The 21,226-nt window shown below is 39.9% G+C and overlaps 1 protein-coding gene across 1 annotated transcript; it reads left to right on the top strand.

Moving 5' to 3' along the window:
• The first annotated feature begins 1,296 nt into the window (after positions 1-1,296).
• On the top strand, positions 1,297-20,629 carry LOC114571354 (excitatory amino acid transporter 3). Its single transcript, XM_028602253.1, has 15 exons — positions 1,297-1,433; positions 1,814-1,909; positions 4,626-4,766; positions 4,986-5,078; positions 5,862-5,976; positions 6,105-6,147; positions 6,238-6,300; positions 6,437-6,618; positions 10,653-10,763; positions 10,881-11,003; positions 11,105-11,296; positions 19,568-19,702; positions 19,790-19,903; positions 20,056-20,304; positions 20,618-20,629. Exons 2-14 carry the CDS (start codon positions 1,825-1,827, stop codon positions 20,063-20,065), a joined length of 1,407 nt encoding a protein of 468 aa, XP_028458054.1. The 5' UTR covers positions 1,297-1,433; positions 1,814-1,824; the 3' UTR covers positions 20,066-20,304; positions 20,618-20,629.
• Positions 20,630-21,226: the final 597 nt, after the last annotated feature.

Below are 21,226 nucleotides of genomic sequence, written 5' to 3'. Positions count from 1 at the left end.
CAACAAGCTGGTGTACCAGTAGCAGGACTAATGGTTTACACGGTGACACTGACTCTCTGCCAGCATGGCTGCAGGATCTCATAATCCGAGGCTACCGACTGGACAACCCCCATCCCAACGAGCGCTGTCCCACCTGGATCACACCAATCGTCAAAAGTCTATCATTTTACACCTGTTTCTATGTGCCACATCCCGTTTGTTGAGTCATGTAGTCGTCTTTGCTACAGTTGACAGACTTTTATGATATTCTGTTGTCTTTTTTAGTTATTTTTTATTTAGAATTCAATTTACAAAAATTCTGTCATCACAGTCCGTAAACATAAAACTATGCATAAATAAGTGCAAATAATATAACATGAAAGTAAGTATGAAAGTAACCATTTAAACAGAAACATATAAAAAGATATGTAAGATAAGTAAAGAAGTGACAGACTTGCAAACTTCATTAATGATAATGACAGCAGGAGTTCTTAATTAAATCATTTTGAGTAGATATCAGTTATTAAAATACCTTTCTTATTTGTTACCAATTTAAGTCCGTTTCAATTTGGAATAGTTTAAAACATGGTGTTGATTTGGAACATGTTGCTTTGTGAATATACCTTACCTAATAAAATAAAGAGATTAACAATATTACATGAATTCCTTAGCCTGGATGCCAGCCGAATTTAGCCCCGCCCACAAAATTCGAGGTCGGGAAGTTCACATTCTGACTAGAATCTGAGTATGACCACGTCAGGCTATGAATTCCTATCTTTTACAGTACATTCAAAATATGTAACAGTATGTTTCCCTTCAAGTGTAATTGTATGTGTTTTTTTTAAATAACATATCATTTTCAAAACTTTTTCCAGAAAGTAATACAGAATGATCAACCACAAAAAAAGATTCTTGTTCTGTCTTACAAAAACTACAATCATTATCAACAGGCACGAATTTTGAGATAAACAGGTTTGTAGGATATACCCTATATTATGCAATATTTTCAAATGTAATTCCCTAACTTTGTTCGTGATACAACATCTAAAAGGAACAAACCACGATCTTTAAATTTATAAAGCATTTTCTAATGTGCTTATTATTACATTTGCTGCTCATAATATCAATACCATTTATAGAGTAAAATTAAAACCAGGAACTTCAATTTTATATGTGTGTGTGTGTATATATATATATAACTTTTCATTAATTCTAATATGCCATTAGATATAGATTTGAAAACTGAGTTATATTCTTTCGTATATTATTAAGTCCATGAACGTATGTTCCATCACCAAGGATTGTGATTGACTTTGAACCAAAACAGGACAGCAGAGACCAGAGAGGCTGGAGCTCAGCCAGCTAGCATTACATAGAAAAACCAAACGTATTAACTAGCTAGCTAACGTTAGGCCATTATACTTTTATCATCTAACGTTACGTTAGCTATATTTGTGAGTATTGCTTTAAATAACAGTTATAGTCTACGTATGAACGTTATCCTTGTTTAACAATTTAACCCTTGTGTTGTCTTCCCGTCAACCTTGAAAAAAACACGTTTTTGACGCCATTTTTTCAGTTTGTTTTTGATTTTTCCAACGTTTTAAATTGTTACATTTTTCTTCAGCGCTTATTTCTACGTCCCATATTTTCTGATATAAAACAAAAACTGAAAACGGGTCAATTTGACCCGAAGTCAACACAAGGGTTAAATTAGCCAAGTAACGTTAGCTACGTTTTCAGCTGTTAAAACAACCAACTGTAGCTAGCTAGCAAAGTGTTTTCTGTAGCTAGCATTAGCTAGCTAGTTAATGTGACTTTGTTTTCTTTTTAGACTGCGTGAAGATGATAGCTCGCACCAGAGCCGGTTGCAGCGCATTCCGGAAGAAGAATACGTTAGCAGCGAACAGCCTTTTCGCTGTTATCATGGGTAAGTGCAGTCTTGTATGAGAGTACAATGAAAGCAATACTTGAGTAAAAGTACAAATAGCTATGCTAGCTATCTTACAAGAAAAAGACTTTGGTAGAAGTTAAAGTCTCCTTTTAGAATAATACTTGAGTCTTAAAGTATCTGATATTTACTGTACTGTACTTAAGTATCAAAAGTAATTTTTCTGATATCGAATGTATTTAACTACTAACTAGAAGTAAAAGTAAAAAATAAAAATAATAATAAAAAAAAAAATTGATTATGAATTTTATGGCCAAAGGTGTGTAACGTTATCTTCATCACCACCACCGTGTTCACCGCTGTCGTCGGGGTGTTCATCTGCTGTTACCATGGCGGCAGAGCCTGCACCAGGCGGTTCCATTATGCCAGAGCCTTTCGCTCTGCATTATGCTTCCTCTTCTTCTTCTTTAGTTTTGACCTATGTTTTTTTATTTTTTTTCGCCGCTTAGCAACAAACAGGCATTACGTCACCAACTGGAATGAGGATGACGTATTGAGGAGGATAGGAGGAGCGTGCATTAACTTCAAGGAGCAATGATTCCCAAACTTGCTTTTTTCCAGTGTAACACATTTTTTCTGATTTTATTTTGTAGTAACAAAGATGCTTAGGGGAAATGTAGTGGAGTTAAAAAGTATAAATTTTATTTAGGAAATGTAGTGGAGTAAAAGTAAAAGTTTCCGGAAATATAATTAACAAAGTAAAGTACAGATATACGTGAAAATTCTACTTAAGTACAGTAACAAAGTATTTGTACTTTGTTACATTACAACACTAGGTAAGTGATGTAAGCTACTGTAATGGTGGACAGCACTATTTTTGTGTTGTGTGCTGAGTTTTGCATCCCTGCAAAAAAGTTGCATTCACTCGGACAGCAACAATTATTTCTGCCAAATCAAATGCATGTCCCGAAAATTGCATCCATCTCACAGGTGGCAATGAAATGCTAACCTGACTCCGCCAGATGGATTGCTTCGCATTTGCTCGGCATATCCATCTGGGAACTTTCCGTTGGAGAACTTTTGGGAAGGGGTGAAAATACTGGTTAGCTGATTGGATGAACCATCTGTCTATCACCTATGTTGGTGATAGACGGGTCAAATCAACCAATCGGATCCACGAAGTGTATGAAAATACAACCACAAACCCGCCCCTGCTGCTGCAGGCAAAGCATAGCTCGTTAGCTCAGCATGCAAGCAACATGTCGGTAAAGGAGATTTGCCGTTTGTGTAACGAGAATTTAGGAATAAAAGGAACCATTTCAGGTTCCCGGACCATATTCCAAAAGAAGGATCCAAGAGAAAAAAAGCATTAGCGAGCGGCTAACAGAATTAGGGCTACCGCTGTCTGAAAATACTGGTTAGCTGTAGAAACCAAAAAGGAAACTCCAAGGCACTCTCTTTCAGGAAAATACAAAGCCTTTATTTATGGCTTAGTCATCATAAATCTTAAAATACTCCGACGAGTTTTGGCATACAAGCCTTCGTCAGGGAGTCAATCAATTTCCCAAACAGGAAGAGACCTTCTTATACACTTTCAAACAGACCTTACTGGTTAGCTAATTGGATAAACCATCTGTCTATCACCACCTAACCCACCTCAAAACCAACGCTGATTGGCCCCGTCGTTTGGCTAACGGCTCCAAATTTTCTCTATCTCAAGATGCCAGACTGATCTGCGAGTGGAAAACTGGAGCTCGCGAGATCAGGACGGTCTCACGAGGCTAATGAAATGCTACTACTGAGTCTAATCAAACATTGATGATTCTAAACGTTCTAAAATTATACACTTCAGATCATTTGTCATCGTAGAAGAACATGACAAAGACATTTATATAGTTTTTAAACAGTATTTTGCGGTATTTTGCCTTAAAATGATTATTTTATCTTGTGGATGCAACTCTCGACAGGAATGCAGAACTTTGCACAACTACAATGCCCAATGTTAAATACTGTATCTATCTAATGCATTTGCTCTAACAGAGACACCACAATATGACCCAATACTTAAATGGTTTAGATTTGGTTTTGAAGATCATGTGCATCCCATAGTCAAGCATTCCTACTACAGATACGAAACTTTGCACATATGACGCAAGCCTGTAAAATTGCTTCATGCAACAATTTTGTTCTAGCTTTTGAATTGTGAGGATTTTATTGCGTGTGCTAAGACACCATATTGCTGGTCATGTGTATTGTTCATCTGGATAAATGTGCCCATTGGACGGCATTGATTGGGAACCTTTATATAAATGTGTGTATGTGCAGACTGGATATGGTTGAGAACAGCATTATACAGAACAAATGTATTTGTGCAATGTGAGGAAGTTTTTCTTTGTGTGTTTGTTTTTTACATTTTGTATCTATCTTGTGGTCTGACATAGAGTATTGCAATGTGAGCGTCTTCGGATACAGAGGACATAAATTCAATATAAAATAGGCCTATAAAACTTTTTGCGCCCATGACAACACAAACAACTAAATATAAATTATGATTTATTATTGTATTTTGTATTGGGTTATATTTAGTTTGACATTTAGTTTAGTTTTGTCATAATGTTATATTATTGTTGTGTTATTTGTCCAACTACAAGGGCACTAAACTTGGGTTGCTTAGCTTCTGTTAGCCTACATTTCTATTCGCAGCGATTTGAAACCCTTTTTCTGTGTTGAAGTTCTAATTGTTACTGTCTCACAGGCATTGTTTTGGGCGTGATTCTGAAGCTCACCGTCACTTTGTCACATTTTGACATGGAGTACATCAGTTTCCCAGGAGAAATACTCGTGCGGTTGTTTCATATGGTTACCATTCCTCTGATTGTATCAAATGTGATACAGGGTAAGCTAAATCATAATACTGATAATTTACATAGCTGACATCGATTTCTTACAATTAGACAGTTAAATGTTTTAAGAAATGACCCTCACAGAGATATAAGATAACCCACCTAAGCGGACTGTGTTGCCCTAACTTTCCCTGACATTACAATGATGTAACGCTCATTAATGATTTTATTGATGCTCTAACCCTCAGCTTATGTTTTTATTTTTTAAATAGGAGTTTGTAGACGGGGTGTTGGCATCTCCAGAAATATCACCTTACGTACAGCAGTATACTTCATCTCAACCACTCTTCTGTCTGTTACTTTAGGTAAGAGAAATACAATACATAGAATATACACTCAGTTGCTAGTTTATTAGGTACACTGAGCTCAAACTGATGCAGTAAATCCTACCTTCATGAAGGTTATGAAGTTCAGTTTTTGTTGAAACTATTTTTAAGAGGAGTTGCTGTATGATCATTTTAAATGATGTAGTTTGTGTTGATGGCAAAATAATAGAAATGCCTGTCAGCATATAATTCAACAGCTCCACCTTACAACATTATAAACTTAATGAATGTAGGGTTTATTGTAGGACTGTTGTATTAGACTGCAATTAGTATTAGCAACAAGTATGACCGGAAGAATCTTTTTATCCTCTTAAGTATCAATCATATCATTTACATTTTCTATATTAAATCAGCAGTACACTAGCCTGACATGGGAACTCACCATTGGCAGGCTCAATCCGAGGGGCGGGATAAACGGTTGTCTTTCAAATTCAAACCGTGGAACGGTACTTCCTCCACAGCAATCCTGCCACAACCGGTCCCAAAATGTCCCATTTAGATAGTAAATGCCGTAAAAATTCTTTGTATATCTTTACTATTATTCCCCGAAAAGAACCAAGCAAGCCTGCCTAGTTACACGATCCAAATTTTCTTCAACACTTAACATTTTCAGTGTGTAGCTTGCTAGCTCAAAGTTGTAAGCAAAGTTGTTGTTTTCCCGAAACAAGTTCAGTTTTCCGAGGCGAGGGACTTCCGCAGAACATCCGACGGTTGCTGCTGTGTTTTTGCTTCCTATGTTCACCCCTGGATTATGTGCTGTAGGATTAACACTGATACTGTTGGTCAAGCCTGGGGTCCCTCGCAGTGGTCGTGTGACAGATAATGATGATGATCATCATGCCTTCTCCGAAGTCGATGCCTTGTTGGATCTAATAAGGTGAGAAGAAACTTCTGTTTCTTTGCATTTCTTTTCAGATGTGTCAACATTTACGAGTTGACTGAATAGTTTTATTTATCCGTTTTATGACGGTAGATGTGTGTGTGTTTTTTCTTTACTCTTTATAGAAACATGGTGCCAAAAAATCTGGTTCAGGCGACTTTTCAACAGGTATGTTTTATCACTCGGGTATGGGATATACGGCCCATGAAGGAGCCCATGAAGTGTAATTTATGATGTGATGTTTTTCTAAATCTTTAGTACAAGACTCAGAAGGTGGTGCTTACAATTGATGAATTCAATGAAACTTCTGGCCAGGAAATGGTAAACACCTTTCCCAATCGTGTCACTATAAAAATGTCTTTTTTTGAAGTTTACATTGATCATTGTCGATAGCTGAAGTTACCATCAGACCATTCTCACTCCAGTTTCACACAACCAGTTTCTCATCTTGTTTCAGACAAGGGAAGCAGTGCGTCTAGTGGGTAAACATGTTGAGGGACTCAACGCTCTGGGCCTTATTGTCTGCTCTGTTATTTTTGGACTGGCCCTCAGGTCATTGGGAGAAGAAGGGCAACTCTTTTTGGACGTCAATACCGCAGTTCACGATGCCATTAAACATTTGGTTCACATTATAATTGGGTAAGATGAAACAGCACGCATGTTCTGGAAGAAAACCTCTGCAAATTCAATACAATATTCAAATGTCAAATATAGTATGCAATGTATACTACCGTATTGGTCCGAATATAAGAAATTTTTTTTCCCCCCTGTTAATATGTATGAAAACGTGGGTTTGTCTTATATTTGGGGATCTAGACTTTTTTCTATGTTAATACACCCACAACAACAGATGTTCGCCAACAACACGAAACGAGTAAAATGCGTGTTGCCCCCCTAACTGAAGCGAGTCACCGTCCCTCACAGCTAGCTAGTGCCAGGGCCTGAAACATGGAGAGACACAGCGATCGTCTCGAACAAAGTCTCAGCTGGACATAAGCCAGCTGATGGTCACTCTGTGACTCAGCTGTTCAAATTGCAGAGGCTGGTTTTAGAATGTAAGGGACATCACCTGTTTCAACAGCCAATAGAGAAGTCCGCTGGTAAAGTCAGCTATAAACTATAGAAATGAAATGGACCATAATCCATGGTATTTTAATATTACAAACAGCTGGTGGAAATGGCAGTTTTAGACGGAGCCTCAATGGCCGCCCAAAAGCACGGTAACGTTATGTGGTCAAGCCAGATAGAAAGAGACTGAAGAGAGAGACAGCGCCCAGCGGCATCAGAACAAAGCAGTGAATCAGAGAAATAAAACATGTTTTCGACGATTCATCACTAGACGTGTAACTGTAGCAAGCATCTCACTATCACTAACGTTATCCACATTCATATTTAGACGCAACAAATGATATATCCAGCTACAAAAAAGCCTAAAAGTTGGAAGTTAGAACGGAAGTACAACGAGGCGTTGTCATGGAGATGATACTTCGTCTAAAGATGCAAACAACCAGAGAAAATCTTACCATGGTCCTCAAAGCGGCCGCTTCCAAGAGATTGACATTTCTGTTTAATGTTAGGCTGCTTTAAAGTGCTCATGTTATGCTATTTGGCTTTTTCCCTTTCCTTTATTGTGTTATATATCTTTTTTTGTGCACGTTATAGGTTTACAAAGTGAAAAAGCCCAAAGTCCACCCCAAAGGGACTTACCATCTCAGAAAACACTGTTCACAAACTGCTCCAAACAGCTCTATTGTAGTCCAGCAAAAATGTGGTGTTTTTTTGAAAATTAAACCATGTAAACCTATTCTGATATAATCTCTAAATACAATTATGAACCTGAAAATGAGCACTTTAAAAATGAGGGATTTAATCCCCCATGAGGGATTAAAAAAAGTTATTCTTCTTTCCATTAAAGGGGTGACAGAATGCAAAACCGATTTTACCCTGTCATAGTAGAGTAACGACAGTTCGGTGGGTAAATAGGACATACATAGAAGCTCAAAATTCCGTTGACACCCCTTTACTATGAAAATCTCATATTTTGAAACTGCCGCTGAATCTCAACAAAGCTGGAAGTTGACGTCAACATCCCAGGACCTGTACCTTTGTCACGCCCATGGGTGTATTAAGAGAATGGTCACGCCCCAACATTTACATAGACTACACAACTGACCTGAGATCAGGTAGTCTTCTGAATTTAGGTTGTGCAGATCTCTGCTATTCAATTACAAAATTCACTTCTGAAATTTTTTTATGCGAGAAATCAACTATTTAAAGCTCAAATATGGGCCGTTTTACGAAAATGGATGTCTAATTGCAAATTTTGTCCGACTGTGTGTCGAAGTTGCGGCCGGTGCTGCCTGGGTTGCTACATCGCCGCCCTGCCTGTCCTCCTTCACAGACCCCGGCCTGCTGTGAGCTCGATTGAGCTCCATCACAGCCAGCAGCCCACGGTGCTCAATACCCGCGCAAACTCACCCTTTCTGGGTGACTGGACTACCAAAAGCCACTGCCCTGACAGAGCTCCAGGGCCTGCAGCTCGCCTCTTCCTGCTAAATGGCCGGTGTGTGACTGAGAACGCGGTCTGCGAGCTTGTTACGCCCGCAATCTCTTACCGCGGGTTCCAGTCAATCTTATAATGAATGTGTGTGTTGAGCAGAGGTGTCAAAAGTATTCACATTCATTACTGAAGTAGAAGTATAGATACTAGGGTTTGAAAAGAAAGTATCAACTCAAGCTTTTTACTGTAAAAGTAAAAGTGTAAAAGTACTGGTTTCAAAACTACTTAAAGTATAAAAGTAAAAGTAATGTATGGGAGAAAAAATGCCATTAAGGACAAAACCCCACCTCCACAAAAAACATTTTTCTAAAGGCCATAATGACTATAATGTTATATTAAAATCATACCTACAACTCAGAAGGGCTGAAAAAGGTGACACATCGCTCCTCTTCTCGTCTCTTCTCTCTCTCTCTCTCTCTCTCTCTCTCTCTCTCTCTCTCTCTCTCTCTCTCTCTCTCTCTGTCTCTCTCTCAAGGAGCACCTTGTTCAGTTGTATTTTTCTGTTCAAAAATATAAAACAATAAAAAGTTGATCTAAAAAAAAAAAAGGAGCACAAGGCAACATTAAAGAACGGCTTGTGCATTGCTAAAGCCACAGGGTCAAAATTAAATGATTTATTAAAAATGTAATAACAATAACCTTTTTTCAGGCTGAGTCTGTCTTTTTCACACAACGGCAGCTACAGTCTGGTATTACAATCCTCTACAGTGAAATACAGACACGCTTTTACACTGTTTATGTGTGTACACCAGCTGCTAGCTAACGGTAGGCTAACGTTACCTGCTGTCGAGTGTAGTGTTAACTAGCTAGCGTCCCGTGCGGCGATGTTTCAGTTGACTCTAACGTCCGTTTTCGGAGCATCAGAGAGAAGTGCAGGCATTTCAGTGGCACCTAATTAGGTACCAAATTCCACGTTGCTATTCGGTCTGGTAGATAACGGTCGTTAAGGCACCTGAAACGTATTAGCACCGGGTCTGTGCAGGTGCGATGGATCGCGTACAAACCAATAGGGTGTCGGAATGGTACAGTACAGGCCAAAAGTTTGGACACACCTTCTCATTCAATGCGTTTTCTTTATTTTCATGACTATTTACATTGTAGATTCTCACTGAAGGCATCAAAACTATGAATGAACACATATGGAATTATGTACTTAACAAAAAAAGTGTGAAATAACTGAAAACATGTCTTATATTTTAGATTCTTCAAAGTAGCCACCCTTTGATATGATTACTGCTTTGCACACTCTTGGCAGTCTCTTGATGAGCTTCAAGAGGTAGTCACCTGAAATGGTTTTCCAACAGTCTTGAAGGAGTTCTCAGGGATGCTTAGCACTTGTTGGCCCTTTTGCCTTTACTCTGTGGTCCAGCTCACCCCAAACCATCTCGATTGGGTTCAGGTCCGGTGACTGTGGAGGCCTGTGACTCTTGGTTAGAGGTCGACCGATTCATCGGTTTTGCCGATTAATCGGCACCGATAGTTGATTGGTGGAACTATTGTTATCGGCAAAAATCCATGCCGATAGTTTTTCCTGGTTGCGTCCGTTGCTGAGCCCGCGGTGAGCTGGAGTCCATCAATGAGAGCTAGCTAGCCTCCAAACGAGACCTCTTAAATTCACAAAAATGCATTAAATTGAAATCCGAAATGGGACAAGTGTTAGCTAAGATTTGTAAGACCTTGGGGAACCTGTAATATACATGCCGTGACGAAATTCAAACTGTAAATATACTATAGTTATGCCGAAAGTGTAGCTGGCTAGCTGCAATATTTTCCCATTGTATTGAATGGGACACATAGCTAGCTAGCTGCTCCTCCTAACAAGACCCCTGACGTTCACAAAAATGCCTTAAATTGACCAACCAGTCAGCGCGCAGCTCATCTAAATATTCATGAGCATACCATATTTAGAAGAAAAGCTTTTGTTACAAATAGGGCCAAAACACAGGGATGCATAAGGGCCAATAAAATATCAAACAGGCCATTTTCAGCCCAACCAATGTTACATACCCCATTAGGAGACCATAAGGAACAGTGTGAAATACCCTATATAATCATTCTATCACCCCTTTAACAAGTCTCTAAAGTATTCCCATAATTTTGTTTTTTTCTCCAGCTTCTTGCCAATAGGATTGTTCTTCATGACTGCAGGCTATGTTATTGAGCTTTGGGACAAATACGAGACTGTCTTCGGCCTTTTAATGTTCATAGCTGCGGTTGTTGGCGGGTATGTTCTCTTTCATACTTTTAGCACTTTTACATTATAAATAAATGGTATTTGCTGTTGTCAGTAATTTTTTTTGGTATGCTCAGTATCCACTAAGTATTTTTTGCTCTTTTTAAGGCACATCTTCCACGGAGCAGTAGTCCTACCGCTGATCTATCTCGTGATTGTGAGACGGAACCCCTTTCTTATCATCAAGGGCATTTATCCTGCTTTAAAGGAGTCATTCCTTATCTCGCGCAGGTAAGAGAAGTAAAATTTGAACCAACAAGAGGATTTAAATTAATAGCTAGATAATTTATAGATATTTAGGAACTAACAACAGGGTGCACTTTGTCTCCAAGTCATTCCTACGTGCAGACTTTCCGATGTTGTGAGGACGTAATCATGATGGACAAAAGAATCACTCGCTTCATGCTGCCGATTGGGCATAGTATCAACATGGACGGAACAGCCCTTTATGAAGTAGCGGCAGCAGTTTTCATCGCCCAACTCAACAACATGCAACTGAGCTGGAGCCAGATAATTACCCTTGCGTAAGTCACAATCAAATATTATTTCTCACTTTCTTGTTGTTAAGAGCTGGGAATAAATCATATGCTATAAGTAACACACTAACTACTGTATATTAAAATTATGCATGGCACAATCATTCTAGTATGTTGTTCTTTCCATATTGTAAAAGAATGGTTTCAGTGGATCAGCCAGTTGACTACTGGCATACAGTAATGAGTCGCCAGTGTAGAGGAAGTAGCTGATCCAACATCTCCAACTGATCGGTAGCTGGATAGTGCTGGTCTCGAGCTGCCATGACATGTTATTATTACGGGTCCAAGCCCGAGTCTGCAAGAACCGGCGGTAGCGAAGCTACGCCGTTCGCACAGCAGGGCTGTGGAACCCTATTGTTTTTTCTAAGGATTAATTTTCATCTTCATTTTTATTTTTCTTCTCCGCCTAAAACTCCGACTGCAGCATAAACTGTACATGGTGGGGGGTTGCCATTTTCAAGACTGGTTTGAAACTCCGTAAGGACCTCAGGCGCAACAATTGACCCACTTCCACCACTAGGTGGCACTATAGCAGAAAAAACGCGTTTGGCCCCATAACTCCCACACCGTACACCGGACATTCAAAAACCATACATCTACGCTTTTCCTGGATCCAACTGAATCACGTGATATAGGCCAAGCCCATTTTCACCTAGACTTTTATGACAGATCTGCACGAAACTTGGACCGTAGCATCTCCAGACCAACCTGACAAAAAGTTTGATGGATACCATCTAGGGACACTCCTGAGGCAAACTCTAGAGTGGGGTACTGAGACGTCAAAGTGGGCGTGGCCTATGGGACCCAAGTCTAGATTCACCACTTACATTAATGTGAACAACTTTAAATTTACAGGGTAGATGGACAATGGGTTGTGGACCACACCTACCAAAAATGACATATGTGGACCACTAGGTGGTGCTATAATGATTTTTTGCCTTTAACTCCCACATTACACATTGCACATTAGAAAACTGTACAGTACAGGCCAAAAGTTTGGACACACCTTCTCATTCAATGCGTTTCTTTTATTTTCATGACTATTTACATTTTCACTGAAGGCATCAAAACTATGAATGAACACGTGGAATTATGTACTTAAGAAAAAAGTGTAAAATAACTGAAAACATGTCTTATATTCTAGTTTCTTCAAAGTAGCCAACCTTTGCTCTGATTATCGCTCTCTTGGCATTCTCTTGATGAGCTTCAAGAGTTAGTCACCTGAAATGGTCTTGAAGGAGTTACCAGAGATGCTTAGCTCTTGTTGGCCCTTTTTCCTTCACTCTGCGCTCCAGCTCACCCCAAACCATCTCGATTGGGTTCAGGTCCGGTGACTGTGGAGGCCAGGTCATCTGGCGCAGCACTTCATCACTCTCCTTCTTGGTCAAATTGCCCTTGCACAGCCTGGAGGTGTGTTTGGGGTCATTGTCCTGTTGAAAAATAAATGATGGTCCAACTAAACGCAAACCGGATGGGATGGCATGTCACTGCAGGAATTTGTGGTAGCCATGCTGGTTCAGTATGCCTTCAATTTTGATTAAATCCCAAACAGTGTCACCAGCAAAGCACCCCCACACCATCACACCTCCTCCTCCATGCTTCACGGTGGGAACCAGGCATGTAGATTCCATCTGTTCACCTTTTCTGCGTCGCACAAAGACACAGCGGTTGGAACCAAAGATCTCAAATTTGGACTCATCAGACCAAAGCACAGATATCCACTAGTCTAATGTCCATTCCTTGTGTTTCTTGGCCCAAACAAATCTCTTCTGCTTGTTGCCTCTCCTTAGCAGTGGTTTCCTAGCAGCTACTTGACCATGAAGGCCTGATTCGCGCAGTCTCCTCTTAACAGTTGTTCTAGAGATGTGTCTGCTGCTAGAACTCTGTGTGGCATTCATCTGGTCTCTAATCTGAGCTGCTGTTTGCTTGCGATTTCTAAGGCTGGTGACTCGGATGAACTTATTCTCAGCAGCAGAGGTGACTCTTGGTCTTCCTTTCCTGGGGTGGTCCTCATGTGAGCCAGTTTCGTTGTAGCGCTTGATGGTTTTTGCGACTGCACTTGGGGACACATTCACAGTTTTTGCAATTTTCCGGACTGACTGACCTTCATTTGTTAAAGTAATGATGGCCACTCATTTCTCTTTACTTAGCTGATTGGTTCTTGCCATAATATGAATTCTAACAGTTGTCCAATAGGGCTGTCGGCTGTGTATCAACCTGACTTCTGCACAACACAACTGATGGTCCCAACCCCATTAATAAGGGAAAAAAATTCCACTAATTAACCCTGACAAGGCACACCTGTGAAGTGGAAACCATTTCAGGTGACTACCTCATGAAGCTCATTGAGAGAACACCAAGGGTTTGCAGCGCTATCAAAAAAGCAAAGGGTGGCTACTTTGAGGAATATAAAATATAAGACATGTTTTCAGTTATTTCACACTTTTTTGTTAAGTACATAATTCCATATGTGTTCATTCATAGTTTTGATGCCTTCAGTGAGAATCTACAATGTAAATAGTCATGAAAATAAAGAAAACGCATTGAATGAGACGGTGTGTCCAAACTTTTGGCCTGTACTGTACATCCACGTGTTCCTTGAATCAAGCTGAATCACATGATATAGGCCACGCCCATTTCTGCTTAAAATCTTTTTTCTTTTTTCAGTTATTTCACACTTTTTTGTTAAGTACATAATTCCATATGTGTTCATTCATAGTTTTGATGCCTTCAGTGAGAATCTACAATGTAAATAGTCATGAAAATAAAGAAAACGCATTGAATGAGACGGTGTGTCCAAACTTTTGGCCTGTACTGTACATCCACGTGTTCCTTGAATCAAGCTGAATCACATGATATAGGCCACGCCCATTTCTGCTTAAAATCTTTTTTGCAATATCACGCAATGCGCAAAACCAACTTTTTCGAACTCGTCCTAGGCCGTGCCACCGATCAGCACAAAACCTGGTAGGTAGCATCTCCAGATGGACCTGACCAAAAGTTACTCAAAGAATTTTGATATGTTAAAGTATGCACATTTGACAACCAAACTTATTTTCCTAGCTAGCTACCACACACATATATCATATTTCGGCCAAATGAAATGTTATCAGCAAATGACTTGGCAAAGATCGGCCATTAGGGGGAGCTATAATCAACGTAGATGAGTTTTGGCCCTTTTACTCAATCTATGTTAATGGCATATTTGCAATGTATATGTACCACAGACCTTGCAGCTCACACTTCTCAATATTTGCTGATGTTTGCCTCTTACCGTTACGTTTTGGTTTTTGCCTTCGCATGCTCCCCGTTTTTTTACACTAAACAAACTTCTTAACCCACCTGACAAAATTTCGACAACCTTCACAGTGGACAAATTCAACTCTTTTCTCTCACTTTTTCAATCCAAAATCAACACCATTCATAGGTGCCGATACCGTGCAATTAAACATTGCAGTTGGTGCTAAGTGGAGCGTCTGTCATAGTGTGATTGGTTATGTTGGTGTCATTGATTTTTAATTTCCCACGAAGCTGCTTGCGTTTACGAATAAGTTAAACTTTTCATCTCCAATCCTATCTGTATTTGTGATGTGAAGTGGCGCTGTCCTGAGTTAAAATCCTACTTTACGGCTAAATTATCAAGTTAATAGGCGTGTGTGTTCGTGTCGGACGCTGTCCATTTCCTAAGGTTCTGAAATGCAAACAATTTTTGACTACTTTTTTTTTTAAAGGTTGTGTGCCTGTGAGCACCCATGGAGGAAAACATAAATTGGCGCCTATGACACCATTTACAACAACCTGACCACCTCCCCTGCTCTTTCAACCACCACACCTGCCTCCTAGGGGTGGGGGAAAAAATCGATACAGCATAGTATCGCGATATTTTTCGTGGCAATACTGTATCGATACACAGACACCAAGTATCGATCTTTTATGACATATGTGTTGGTCAGTTTGTCTGCTTGACAATCACATTTTGCAGCAATAAAATTGAAGTGAGATGAACAAACACAGAAATGGATCTTTTTAGATAAAGCAGATGTTGACAAAATTGGTCTTTCAGTACATCATTTGAAATTGGGAAAAATCTGAAGTTGGAAAAAAGGTAATACATTGCAATATATCGCAGAATATTGCAATATGTTTAAAATCGCAATAATATTGTATCGTGACATAAGTATCGGTATTATATCGTATCGCGAGGCCTTTGGTGATTCCCACCCCTACTGCCTCCCCCCTCCGGCCCTCTCAGTCACTCTCTCATTTCTCTCTGCTGTCCCTTGTGGTCAGGGGGGTTAAAAGTTTGTTTATTGTAGAGAATTGTTAAAGGTAATCTGTATATGCATGGAGATGAACTGTTAACCACTACATTTGCAATGGCAGAGTACCGCAGACCTTGTGCATCAAACCATCGGAGGCTTGAGCCCCGTCATAACTGCTTGCAGTTCTAGTTTATTATTACACTTTATTATTTTGCCTTAATTGGTTGTGCAGCAAAACATTTACAGAAGCACACAGCTGCATAGTATTAGCTGTGGCTGTGAGTGGTGCTTAGAGTTTAGATTCTCGGGCCGTTATTTTCCGCCACTATCCTCGGGCCGGGCCGGACCCTTGATTAATCGATTCTTTTTTATTTAATTTTTTTTTAAAGCCTAATTGGGTGGGGAGAAAGCTATGCCATAATCAGAAATATTATAAATATATATAGGCTATATAAAAGTAAGAAATGTGTACAAAAGTTAGGCTGCAGTTACAAAATGCAACACGTGTCATGCGCGGAGTCTCCCCTCTTCTTGCACGCATCACACCGGGCCTGCTGTGCTGAATAAACAAACAGCGCAGTTTACATGCTTTATCCTTGTTGCATTATTCTAAACAGATTTCTGAAATTCAAACAACTCGGAATTGAAGTTGAGAACGTCAGTTATAACGGCCCACGTGTTAAAAAAGTGTTGGGTTGAAATCGGGCTCGGGCTCATAATTACAGTTAATGTGTCGGGCCGGGCCGGGCTCAGACACAACATGCTCGGGCTTGATTTTTTTGGGCCGATCTAAGCTCTAGTGGTGCTGCATTGGTGTCTGATGGTTGCTTTTTCACTCCGCTCAGCTGACAGTAGCTTGTTAATGATTATCTCTCGCATTTGCTCTTCTACACTGCTTTTTTGTTACCTTTGTGGATACTGTAAGTCCGTAGATCCCTCGCTGCACTCACAACACAGCCTTGTTGCTCTGTTTGTGTTGTAGGACTGTGGTTCATTTGTAGGAACACCAAAACACACAAAGTCTTTTGGCATTTTCACACCTGCCTTGTTTATTTCGGTTGAACTGATCCCTGGAGTTTTACCCCCTTGGTTTAGTTCGTTTGGGCAGGTGTGGACCAAAACAACCGGACCAAAGCCTGTGGGGCTACAAACGAACTCTGATACACTTCGGTACGGTTTGTTTGTGGTGAGAAGGCGATCAGACCCAACTAACAGGTGTATTCTGCAAGTTTAAAGCGCCCATATAATGCTCATTTTCAGGTTCATAACTGTATTTTAAGGTTGTACCAGAATAGGTTTAAAAGGTTTAATTTTCAAAAAACACCATATTTTTGTTGTACTGCACAGCTCTCTCTCTCGCTGCAGATCCTCTTTTCACCTGGTTTCTGATTTAGCTACAGAGTGAGACCTCTTTTCATCTTCTTCTTCTGTACTATCTTTGATTGCACTCACACATGCGCAATAGCTCAGATGTAGAACATTTTAGCTAGCTAACTCATAAAAGACCGTAAAAGAGAGCCTGTTTCTCCAACTTTGGTCAGTTACAAGGCAGGATTATCTGGGAGACTTCTTCTAAACGAGGGCGCACATGGAAGTAGTTCTTTTGTAGATTATGGTGAACTTGTGTGTGTTGTAGCAGTGCTTTGCTATTGAGAACGATGTAGCATGCTAGCGTTAGCATTAGCGTTAGCATGCTACGAGCTAACGGTTGTGGTTAGCCGGCTCATTTCGGACTGTGATGTCACAGTGCAGAGCGGAGTCTTGGCGAGCAGAGCAGATGTAGTAACGCTGCTCGTGAAGCAATGTCTGGAAAATTATTTCAATGAAATGAGCTGGTTCGACCATTGAGATAAGAGAGAGAAATATGCGCCAGGACCTTCTTCCTGTATTAAATTTCTTGCTCCCACCCCAGACCAAGGTTATTATAGTTTTGCATTTTTCATTAGTTTTTATTTTTATTTCGTTTTGACTTTTTGTTTTCAAATTCAGTTTAGTTTGAATTAGTTTTTAAAGCGGGTTTGCTAGTTTAGTTTAGTTTTTTATTTTTTGAAAATGCTTAGTTTTAGTTTAGTTTTTATTAGTTTTAGTCTTTTTTTGTAATATGGGTTATTTGTCAGAAAAAGTATTGTGTAATAATAACTCAACAATAACATCATACAATTTTAGAAATATGTATTCAACAATAACACTGTACATAGTCTAAACAAGACGCTGCAGTAAGTGCAAAATGTGTAAGTGACGTGTTCCAGGAAAAAAAACTAAATAGCCAACAGACTAAAGAAGACAGATATGAACAGGTGTTTTGAACTTTGGTTTGAGTGGCAAACTTTTGAGGTCAATTGACTCACACAGTTGTGTAGCTAGACATTCCAGTATCAATACACATACCCACGCTTACTCACGCTTTTAGTGTTCATGCGTATTTACTAACCAGCAGCTATCAGGTCGCCTGTTAAAGCCCTTCTATAGTGTTCTCTGTCCTGCGGTTGTCTCCGTAATGCAGCCTGGCCCTGTACCCATACATCCATGCCCTGTACTCATACATCCATGCCTGTAACGTTACCGGGGTTAGCTTCTGTTTCAAGAACAGGGGGGTTTGTGTTTTCCTTTACCGTGTTAAAGGAACACGCCGACTTATTGGGAATTTAGCTTATTCACCGTAACCCCCAGAGTAAGACAAGTCGATACATACCCTTCTCATCTCCGTACGTGCTGTAACGCTGTCTGACGGCTCCAGCATTAGCTTAGCCCAGCACAGATCCTGCAGGTAACTGGTTCCAACTAGCCTACTGCTCCAAATTGTGACAAAAGTGACAAAATAACGCCAACATGTTCCTATTTACATGTTGTGATTTGTATAGTCTGGCGTGTACAAAAAAAGGTAACATGAGACACAGCCATCTTCTAACAGTAAACAAACCGGGAACTATATTCTCAGACAGGCTTGCTGCGAGCATATCACTCCGCCCAAGTACTATATTCTTCCGCCTGAGAATATAGTTCCCCGTTTGTTTACAGTTAGAAGACGGCTGTGTCTCATGTTATGTTTTTTGTACACGCTGTGACTCTATAAATCACAACATGTAAATAGGAACATGTTGGTGTTATTTTGTCACTTATTCGGAGCAGTATGATTACTGGAACCATTCACCTGCATGTTCTGTGCTGGCCTGATGCCGCTGGAGCCGTCAGACAGCATTACAGCACGCACGGAGATGAGAAGGGTATGTATCGATTTGGTCTAACTCTGGGGGTTACGGTGAATAAGCTAAATTCCCAATAAGTCGGCGTGTTCCTTTAAGGTAAGCTAGGTTAGCCTCCTTGTGCACGCTTCTCAAATGTACTTTCAAATTCGTGGGATTTTTCCCTTTAATTAAATGTCCACTTATTTTACCTACCATCATAGCGGTACTGAAAGTCAGAAGAAAGCGAGTCCTATTTGATTATGACTGTGTCAGATGAAAGCAACTGCCTCGCAGTGGAAGGTGGTAAAATAAGTGGACAATTAATTAGAGGGGAAAATCCCACGAATTTGAAAATACATTTGAGAAGCGTGCACAAGGAGGCTAACCTAGCTTACCTTAAAGGAACACGCCGACTTATTGGGAATTTAGCTTATTCACCGTAACCCCCAGAGTTAGACAAATCGATAAATACCCTTCTCATCTCCGTGCGTGCTGTAATGCTGTCTGACGGCTCCAGCATTAGCTTAGCCCAGCACAGATCCTGCAGGTAACTGGTTCCAACTAGCCTACTGCTCCAAATTGTGACAAAAGTGACAAAATAACGCCAACATGTTCCTATTTACATGTTGTGTAAATCTGGGGAAGAAGGTTATAAATAAACACACAAACATTGAGGAAGATGACACAGGACAATCTTTACAAGTATGTGATAGACAGCATGAAAAAAGTATACATTATAGGTTCTTTAAGAGCTGGTGAATTACTTCTTGAACAGTCCACTCTGGTGATCACTGACTCTGTTTCCTCTGCAGTGCGACAGTATCAGTGTCCAGTGTTGGAGAAGCAGGGATCCCAGCCACAGGAACAGCCACCACCCTCTTCATTTTGACAGTCATTGGGATTCCTGTGAAGGACGTGTCTCTTTTGGTGGTTTTAGAATGGCTGCTGTAAGTTTTGCAGGGATTACTACACCTGATCGAAAAGCACAGTGTGAAGACGCACATATCCCCTACTCTGTGGTCTGTGTCTTTCAGAGATCGCGGCAACACTGTTGTCAACGTCCTGGGAGACTGCATTGGCGTGGCGATTGTTGAACATTTGTCAAGAAAGGAACTGGAAGAAATGGACTCATGGCAGGACACGGGAAGGTGAAACAGACACATGAACAAGACACATTGTTTATAGTAGCAGATTGTCAGAGTATGTGAGTAGAATGAAGCAGCAGACGTTTCTGCTCCTTGCTCACAGCTGCCTTCAATCATTTACGTAATACTTTGATTTACATCCATATGTCATTTAGGGATTCTTGACGCTAATAGTGCGGAGCCCCCAGTTCCCCGGACACCAGGAAGTTGACAGAAAGTTAACTGCTCCTCTTTCTAAAAGGCATCATCTGGAACAACAAGGAATTTAAGTCAAGACATGTCTAATAACCTTATTGGATCACGGCAATGCAGTCAATAAAAACATTCGTATTAATCAAAGATATCCTCAACAATATTACATTAAAGGTCCTATGACATGCTGCTTTTTGGATGCTTCTATATAGGTCCCCTAATACTGTATCTGAAGTCTCTTTTATATAGAACTTAGTGGTCCCCTAATACTGTATCTGAAGTCTCTTTTATATAGACCTTAGTGGTCCCCTAATACTGTATCTGAAGTCTCTTTTATATAGACCTTAGTGGTCCCCTAATACTGTATCTGAAGTCTCTTTTATATAGACCTTAGTGGTCCCCTAATACTGTATCTGAAGTCTCTTTTATATAGACCTTAGTGGTCCCCTAATACTGTATCTGAAGTCTCTTTTATATAGAACTTAGTGGTCCCCTAATACTGTATCTGAAGTCTCTTTTATATAGGCCTTAGTGGTCTCCTAATACTGTATCTGAAGGCTCTTTTATATAGACCTTAGTGGTCCCCTAATACTGTATCTGAAGTCTCTTTTATATAGACCTTAGTGGTCCCCTAATACTGTATCTGAAGTCTCTTTTATATATAACTTAGTGGTTCCCTAATACTGTATCTGAAGGCTCTTTTATATAGACCTTAGTGGTCCCCTAATACTGTATCTGAAGTCTCTTTTATAAAGGCCTTAGTGGTCCCCTGATACTGTATCTGAAGTCTATTTTATATAGAACTTAGTGGTCCCCTAATACTGAATCTGAAGTCTGCCGTGGGACCTTTAATGCCATCTTACATCAATTATAATAATTACATCAAATAGATAACTCCCTCCTCCAAGGCAAAATGTCTGGTGTCTCTCAAATGATGCCCAGTTTGTCTGGCAAACTCCTAAGACTACAAAGAGACAGTGTTTAAGTTACATAATTTACCCTGACAAAAACATTGTTTTATACTGAGTAGCACAACACTTGAGAAAGTCACTCTCTCAAATGTAAATAAGTTCATCAACAAATGTCTCAATACAACCAATTCATGTCAATAAGGAACTATTTAGAAATGAAAAA

Source organism: Perca flavescens, chromosome 2, assembly GCF_004354835.1.
Source record: "Perca flavescens isolate YP-PL-M2 chromosome 2, PFLA_1.0, whole genome shotgun sequence".
In the NCBI taxonomy this organism is placed as follows: domain Eukaryota; kingdom Metazoa; phylum Chordata; class Actinopteri; order Perciformes; family Percidae; genus Perca; species Perca flavescens.
This window is presented reverse-complemented; position numbering and strand designations above follow the sequence as displayed.